The sequence below is a fragment of the Peromyscus leucopus genome, chromosome 8a, assembly GCF_004664715.2.
Source record: "Peromyscus leucopus breed LL Stock chromosome 8a, UCI_PerLeu_2.1, whole genome shotgun sequence".
In the NCBI taxonomy this organism is placed as follows: Eukaryota; Metazoa; Chordata; class Mammalia; order Rodentia; family Cricetidae; genus Peromyscus; species Peromyscus leucopus.
In genome coordinates this window covers 36,523,901-36,532,891 of record NC_051085.1, presented here as the reverse complement: position 1 = coordinate 36,532,891, position 8,991 = coordinate 36,523,901, and the positions used below count along the sequence as shown (strand labels likewise).

The window sequence follows — 8,991 nt, the reverse complement described above, 5'->3', positions numbered from 1 at the left end:
ACAAAAAAAAAGAAAAAGAAAAGAAAAGCAAAAAGTTAAATAAAGACGCTTCTCCTTTTCTTACCAGCAGAGAGCGCTGGTGCCGCGTGCGACGCGGGAGCCTTCACGTGATCTGCGTTCCCCACCGCCTCGACCCAGGCAGCTAAGTCTGACTCTTCCCGGCATCCGTCGCCGCCGCCAAGCCGACCAAGCGGCTGAGCAACGGAAGCGCGGGCGGGCGTGGCCGCGCTCGGAGGCGGAAGCGGAAGCGTGTTTGTGGCCAGCGAGTAGGAAGTGGTGGTGCTTCCGCGAGGGGAGATGGCCGCGCTGGCCCCGCTGCCGCCGCTGCCCGCGCAGTTTAAGAGCATACAGCATCACTTGAGAACGGCGCAGGAGCACGACAAGCGGGACCCCGTGGTGGCCTACTACTGTGAGTCCCTCCGAGCCGCCGCCCGCCCTCCCCTGCGCTGGCTGCCCGAGCCCAGGCGCCGCCCTCCGCGCCGGAGCCCACGCCCCGCCCCGCCCCCTGGCTTTAAGCCCCGAGCCTTGCTTGACCTCTGGCCCGCCCGGGGGACACCCCAAGCACCCGAGTGTCCCCCACCTCTGCTAAGCCTCGGAACTGACCCCCACGTGCTCCTGAGTGGTCTGCACACTCCTCCCGGGTCTTCTGGGTAGCCACGAAAGCTTCCTAGGGAGTCAGTCGAGCCTTAGAGATGGGGTGGGTGTCCGTCCGTCCCCCGTCCCCCCCGCGATGGGAAGGAAGGTGGACTTCGTAGTGTATTGGCTGCTCAGCACTTGAGTTCGACTGCTCTTGACGTCGGTGTTCCATGCCCTTCTGTTCCTTTGTCGTCCGGAGATGACGGAAAGTTGAGAAGTTTAGTTGACAGTTTTCGCGGTTTGCGATCGTCTGTGCCCCACCGCCAAAGGGAAAACGGGTCTGACTTGGTTCAGGCTTTTAGAGTTGGTAAAGCGGGTGAGGGCTAGTAGTAGTTTTATGGAAACTGTGTTTTGAACTTTATGCTCGTATCTTTGTTGCAAGAAATGACTGTACTACTCTGAGCCCCTGAAGAACTTTCAGAATAGAGAAACTCGGTATGATTCGTCCTCTGCTGTGAACATTGCAGGGACGTTGTTAGCAAAAGTCTGCACCAGCTCATCCCTTCCCTTCTCTCCGTGTGCCTCATTTCTCCAGTGTGCATGGGTGTCATCACACACCTTCCGCCATAGCTGCCAAACTCCTCGTGATTTAAGATTTGAAATGTAACCTCTCCTGCAAGCCATGAGATGACTGCACTTCATCTTTGTCAAAACTGAAGAGTATTGTTTTCATCGTGCTTGCTCTTTTAACTTCCTCAACCAAGCCCTAATAATCACTCGTGCAGCATGTAATCATTGAGCCTTTTTACCTGGTGCTGGGCTTTCCTAGGTACTGCCAAAAGCCGTTCGTAGTACTAATGAGAGGAGGTTGCTGAGACAGTACTCATGCAAAATCTATAAAGTAAATCGGGAAAGGGAATAGAAGTACCAGAACAGGGTAGAGGGGGTTTCATTTTCCTTTGTTCAGAGGGTACTTGGCTGAATTGACAGTCGAAGCCATTAGTTCATGCATATTTGGGGAAGAATATACCTCCAGATGGAATAAAAGTCTGAAGGTCCAGAAGCAAGTTTAAAAGAGGAGCTAGGATACTGGGTGTAGAGCCAGAGAGAAGCTGGTACATGAACAAAGAAGCAATGTCTCGGAACTGAAATAGGGCCCTTTGTTCCCCCTCTGAGCGAATCTTTATTCATGCACCTATTAACTGTGCACCTTTGTGACTACCCAGGATCCTTTCCTTCCCTTTGTGTCTAAAATTGTCCCCATTTCCTTTGTTTAAACATACAAAATTAAAAAGAAAAAAAAAACAAAACTAAGAGAAGTGTTTCCCATGACAGACCCCTAAAATTGAGCCTCATCACTCCACCTTTGAGGTGAACTTGAAGTGGGAGTCCACTCTTGTCCTCACCCTTCACTGGTGGGAACCTTTGACCCTGCTGCCATCTGGTTTTCATGCCTATTTCAATTTAAGTGGAATCCTTCTCCCTAGAGTCATGAATAGGCATTTTATGACAAGTTCATTTGGCTGTAATACAGTTTTTTGTTATGAGACCTGTATATAAGATTGTAAATGATGTCAATACAGAGTTTAAGGAATGATGGGAACATACTAATGTACTCACATTTGGTGTTACTAAAGTTTTTAGTTTTAATTTGGTGACTGTGGATGCTGTCTCTTTGAAGTGATATTTGCAGTTCTCTGAGTTTTAATGAAGGTCAACAGCTATTCATATGTTAATTAAACATGTGGTTTCCTTTTGAACTGACCTTTTGTTGTTTTGCCCATGCTTCTATTGAACTGTCTTTTTTCTAATAATATATACTAATCCTTTGTTGCATGTATTGCAGGTATTTTCTCCAGTTCATGGTCTGTTTCTTCTTCAAGAAGTTCTTTTTCCAAACTGCTTAATGTAAATTGTCCAGTTTCTAGGATACATTCTAGTTTTCTAGGCCTTGATTTCTTCTGTGTACTCACTTGGGATTTGGTTTTAATTTGGGATTAAGACTGTAAATGAATCTTTTAACAATTATAGAAAATTACCTTGTTGCTGCTTCCTTGTTATAGCTATTGTGAAGTTTTTGTTACATATATGTTATTCTTTTCCCTTTAACTTTCTTCTCTTAATTCTTTCAGCTATCTTATCTCTGTTGTGTTGTGTAACTCCATAAGGCCTGTCTTAGCCTCCAGGTGTTCCGCTGCTTAACACATCCATTGAGTCGACTTCAACTTTTATTTCTTATTTCTGGGTATTGTTTGTTTTTAATTCTGCTTTGCCATTTCTGGTAGTTTCTTATTACTGAGTTTATCTTTAAATATTTTAAATTAGATTTATTACCCCCCCACACACACACACCCTGTATGCTCTATAATTCAAAAGGCTTTTACTGCCATCATGATGGCACGAGTAGAAAATTGCATACTGAGAAACATTGTTTCGTGCTTCAAGCTATTGGAATATATAAATTTATCTCCAGGCTGGAGAGACGAGTGCTGGAGAGATCACTCAGTAGGTGAAACGCGTGCTCTCCAGACAGGAAAACTGAGTTCACAGCGCCCACATGAGAGGTCACAATAGCACGAGTCTGGAGAGGTCAGACAGGTAGATACCAGCAGCTTACTGCCAGCCAGCCTAGCCAGTGGGGATGAACTTCAGGTTAATGAGAGACCTTGTCTCAGAAAATAAGGTGGAAAGCAACAGAGGAAAACACCCAACATTGATCCCTGCTTCCATACATGACTGCATAGAGAAGCAGATATGTGCGCGCACACACACACACACACACACACACACACACACACACACAAAAGATTATCTGTGGTCTCTGTGTACAAAATATTTATTAAACGAAACTCTCTGTCTTTACTTGGATCCAATCCCTAGTACAGATATCATTGTAGGTAGGAGTTTCTAAGAATATGAAATCCAAAATATGTTATTTTTTAATGTAAAAATTGAATTTAGTATAGATGAGTGTACCAAAATCTTGACTGACACAGCTGAGAGATTTGGCACAAAGTTTTAGAAAGCACTTTGGGAAAATGTTAATATATATAGTGGAGTGGTTCCAGTTTGGGGAAACTTGTGTTTAGGAAATAATCACAAATATTGTAAGAACTTTAAGCAGAATTCCATGAAGTATGTATGATGTAGATTTTTTTTTCTTTAATAAAGGCAGAAAATGTGTAAGTCCCTACAAATAACAGACACTGTGTGAAGTATTCTAGACACTGCTAGCTCTGGTCCTGTACTTAATGCAAAATGCAGGAAGATCTTTCCATTCTCAAGTTTGCTGAGCATCATGGCTTACATCTGTAATCCTAGTATTCAGAAAGTAGAAGCAAGAGGATCAAGAGTCCAAGGCCAACCTGGGCTACATGAGAACCTGTCTCAGAAATAGTGCTAGGGAAATACCTCATGTTAGAGTACTTGCCTAGCATGTATGGGGCCCAAATACTACACACATTTTGCTATAAATGAGAGATGTAAAATTTCAAAGCACAAATTGTGTGTGTGTATGTAAATGTATCACAAATATACAAATAGATACTATGAAAATGGTTAAGTGTCTTCACTGGTAGAAAATTATATAATTGTTCAAAAATTACAAAGTACATTTTATAAGCTGAATAGTTATACAAAAATGTAGGACTATCTTGAACCAGTCAATGGTGGTGCACACCTTTAATCCCAGCACTTGGAAGGCAAAGCAGGCAGATGTCTGTGAGTTTGAGGGCAGCCTGGTCTGCAGAGTGTGTTCCAGGACAGTCTGGGCTACACAGAGAAACCCTGTCTCAGAAAAAAAAAAAAAAATTTTGTATGTATTCATAAGCAACGGAGTGTTTGTATGTGTGTGGTGTTTTTCCTTTTGATTGCTTTTCCCCTTTGTGTAAGTTGCCGTTTTTTTAGTATTGTAACAAATAAAGCCATTAAAAACAAAAACCAAAAACAATTAAAAGGCACAGGAAGTTCAAAAGTTGTTCAGAGAAAATAGCAGTGTCTTCAATGGCTTGGTGTTTCCAGATTGGATTTCGAGTCATATTTTGTAGTTCTGATGAAACTGAGTTGCCTTCGATTCCTGGAGCTTAACTGACTTGCTCTTGTCTCTATGCCTTGCAGCCTCTGTTCTGCTCCACGACTTCTCTCATTACACACTCCATTCTTTTGTTGTTGTTTTGTTTTGGGGTTTTTTGTTTTTTGTTTGGTTGGTTGTTTGTTTTTGTTGTTGTTGTTTGAGACAGGTTTCTCTGTGTAGCTTTGCGCCTTTCCTGGAACTCACTCTGTAGCCCAGGCTGGCCCTGAACTCACAGAGATCTGCCTGGCTCTGCCTCCCAGTGCTCACCGCCCAGCCACACTCCATTCTTATCCTTAAGGTCGTAGCTTAAATGTCAGTGTTGTTCCTGGTAGCCATTGGGCCCTTGGTTTTAGGTTCATCTTAGTCCTCCTTGTGTTTTCTGTGGCTTTCTTCTGGCTACCTGCTCATTTGCCTGTCTTCTCTTCTAGACTGTGGACTCGGGGAGGCTTGCTTTTCTTCATTCAGTTACTGTGCCACCAGAGATAATTTGATACCAAAAGAGCATTTACTGGATTGACTTGAATATTAAGGTAACAGTGGTCCTTAGAGGAGAACTATGACCACACAGTTAATCACAGAAATTGACAGACAACTAAAGCTTATGTAACTCTTGGCATTTATAATAATCTTTCTTTAGGGGCATTTGCTCTTGCAGCCATTTGTGGTCCTCTGTTGCTAGAACCAACACCTGAAGGACAGGTGGAGAGGAGAAATGTTGAATGAAAAAGTTGTCAGTGATAAGTAATTAGCAAAAAGGTAAGGACATAATCTGGGGAGAAACATAAGTAGAAAGGAAATGAAGGTTAGGCTTTCTGCTCCTAAACCTGTTTTCTAAGCTCCTCCCCTGTTTTGGGATGTTTGGAGATATTAGTACACTGTGTGAAGATGTATTATTGTGGTTGGTGTAATAAAGAGCTGAACAACCCATAGCTAGGCAGGAGAGAATAGGCGTGACTTCCTGCTAGAGAGGACTCTGGGAAGAAGAAAGGTGGATTCGCCAGTGAGACTCAGGGGTAGCGGGACATACAGTATGGAGATGAGGTAACCGGCCACGCAGAAGAATGTAGATTAAAAACATGGGTTGATTTAAGTTATAAGAGCTAGTTGGAAAGAAACCTAAGCTAAAGGCCAAGCTTTCATCATTAATAAGTCTCCATGTCATTATTTGCAGACTGGCAGTCCCAATGAGCAAGTCTGACTACATTCCCCCTTTTCTTTAATAAAGCCAGAAAATATTTTAGTCCCCTCTAACAAAACTATATGATAACAATTTTTGACAGTGCCAGATTTGGTGCTATAGGCTAAATTCAGAAAGATCATTTTTTTTTTTTTAAGTTCACTGTAACTGAAATATAAACTTTCCAATTTGGCTTTTAAAGATTCCTCTAGGGGGTGGCATTGTAAAGCCATAGACCTTTAGTGACCATGAAAACATGTTCTTGAGACCTTGTTTGTTTATGTGATCACAGAAAGATTAAGTAGTTCCTCAGGAAGTTGTGAATACATGTAACTGTTTCTGTCCGATATGATATAGCACATAAAAGCAGAAATGTTTAACTTAAATACCAAAAATGTTAGTTTTCTTTGCTAATGATGATAAAGTACCTGGAAATTAGCATTAAAGATACATTGCCTACTATTAATTTGTTCTTAATCACACAGAAAAAGGGATTTTTAGTTAGATAAGTTTAAACCAGTGGGAAGAATATCGTTATCTTTATGGTTTCAGAACTTAAATGATAAATTGGGGGCATGATTTTGTCTGAATTTTTTTTATTATTATTATTATAGGCCAACTCAGGATACTGTACTGACATGACAGGTTAGCAGTAATACACAGAATGATCAATTTTCACTTTATGCATTAGAATCCCACTACTTTTGTTTGTGAAAGTATATGGACATCCATATTTTGTTTTATTAATATAGTCATTTGAATGCTCTTCTTTGGTTTTATAAAACTCTTCAGAAAACAACAACAACAAAAAAGAATCTGTGATCTCTTGAATGGAGCTGTGCAACCAAATAGCACCCCTTACCTTTCATTTCCTTCTTTGCTAGCCCAGATAATTTAAGACTCTTTGTTAAGCTTGCTTTTCAAAATAGTTACATTTGACTGCTCAAAGGTGAAAGCCCGCATCCTTTTTTAATAGAACAAGATTATATATAATAGTTCTCCATAGCATGTTTGCGAAGTTCCTGCCTTCACTCAAAAGCTTCATTTAGCTGTTAGGATTAGTTTTGTTTTCTATCCTAGGCCTTAACAGGTGTTTTTGTTGTTTAGTTTTTTGTTTGTTTTTTGGAGGGGAAGCTTTGTTTATTAAGACTCGATTTATTATTGTTTCCTTTTGGAAACAATGCTGGAAATCATGGAAGGGCAAATCTTTGTTGTCAGGACTGTGCAGGGCATTTTAGAAAAGCACTGTTGTAAGTGGCAACAGGTCCCCCAGACACTGCATCAACAAATACAAATTTTTAGAGTAAAACTGATGTTGGGAAGATGGCTCAGTCATCAAGTGCTTATTACCATCAAACATGACCACCTGATTTTGATTCCCAACACCTATGTAAAAGTCAGACATGACACCATTCCTCTGTAATCCCCGCTCTCAGAATGCAGCAACAGGTTGTTCTCTGAAGCTGGTTGGCTAGCCAGTCTAGCTAATCAGCAAGTTCCAGGTTCAGTTAGAGACACTGGCTCTAAAGTGAGGAAGACACCCAGTATTGACCTCTGGTGTTCATGTGCACATGCATTCACAATAACCCCACACCCATTTTTCCTGCTCCCTCTGGAAGCAGTACAGTATTGTTTTGTCACCTTTGAGAAACAGTCAGAATGGCATGTTTATGTTAGACAATTTGGAATACATACGAAAGAATAACGAATCACATGGCTTCCCACTTATACTAATTACAGGTAACACCTGCCTGAAGTAACTAAAATGTAAAGCTGTGTTCTGATTCACACCTGCTATCTTCTGTAGCTTGCCACCTTACCTTTTTAGGCTTCAGTTCTTTTGAGGGGAAAAATGCTTGATTATGCCAATGATGATGATGATGATCCATGATATATCAAGGATTCCTACCAGATTAAGATTTTATAATGAAATAGTCACTATGTGAAGAGAACAAATAATACATTTTTAACATGGTAGTCCAGTTGAGTAAAATGTGCATAAAGGAGACAATGGTAGTATAAAAGTGTCCAACATAAGCTATTTTTAGCAGTGATTTTTATGATATGCTCAAAGGATAAATCTAGTATTTATCATTTAAGTCCTTTATGGTGGGCTGATAGAATGTTATATCACTGTGGAAATGATAGTTACATTTATTACAGAAAATACCCACAACATACTGTAAAAAAGAAGTAAGTATGAAGAAATATATACTCTAGTATATATAATTTGTGGTTGCATATACATAGCACATATACAATGATGTGTACCTGTGTGCTGTGAGAGCTAGAGAGATTCAAGGTTAGGAGACTCCAGCCGGACTGTACCTAAGTAAAATCCTAACCTGTTATTTGGTTACGTGACCTTGGACAAATTGCTTCACTTGTGAAATTTATTTTTAATGTTGTATGAATAGTGGGCTGTTGTGACGTTTGCATACATTATGTAGTTGATGGTACCCACCCCATCACCTTTCCTTCCCTCTTCTCCCTCCTCCCCTTTCTCTTTCACACTTTCACAGTAGTCTTTTTTCCCCTTTAATATCGTCTTTCTCATCCCCCCCCCCCCCCCCCCCCCCCCCCCGGCTTCCACAGAGAAAATGTGCTATTTGCCCTTCTGAGTTGGCTTGCTTCACTGGCTTTCCATTTTTCTTCCAATGATATGATTTCCTTCTTTATGGATGGATAAAACTCCATTTTGTGTGTGTATGACACATTTTACCTACTTGTTGATGATACCTGTTCGTCATATAACTTGCCTGTAGCTTGAGTTTTCCTGCCTTGCCCACAGTCAGGACAAATCTTTGTTACCCGCCAATTCCACAGCTGCTCAGACCCAACCAAGTAAACACAGAGACTTATATTGCATACAAACTGTATGGCCGTGGCAGGCTTCTTGCTAACTGTTCTTATAGCTTAAATTAACCCATTTCTATGAATCTATACATTGCCATGTGGCTGGTGGCTTACCGGTGTCTTCACATGCTGCTGGTCATGGCGGCAGCTGGCAGTGTCTCTCTGCCTCAGCCTTCCGCTTCCCAGAATTCTCCTCTCTCCTTGTCCCACCTACTTCCTGCCTGGCCACCTACTTCCTGCCTGGTCACTGGCCATCAGTGTTTTATTTATATAGAACGATATCCACAGCACTTCCCCTTTTCTTCTTTTT

At 41.4% G+C, this 8,991-nt stretch overlaps 1 protein-coding gene across 3 annotated transcripts in view; it reads left to right on the top strand.

The window, feature by feature from the left end:
- The first annotated feature begins 230 nt into the window (after positions 1-230).
- Positions 231-8,991, top strand: part of Vta1 (vesicle trafficking 1) — a 58,246-nt gene continuing 49,485 nt past the window's right edge. The window contains exons 1-2 of one of the 3 annotated variants that reach the window (XM_028861526.2): positions 350-409; positions 5,077-5,178. Coding sequence is in view for 2 of the 3 variants with exons in the window: in XM_037200478.1 (XP_037056373.1) it covers positions 298-409 (112 nt within the window). In the remaining variant the exon portion in view is untranslated. Of the gene's footprint in view, positions 410-5,076; positions 5,179-8,991 lie in introns of all 3 variants that reach the window. The other 2 variants (XM_037200478.1, XM_028861520.2) reach the window with 2 other exon arrangements.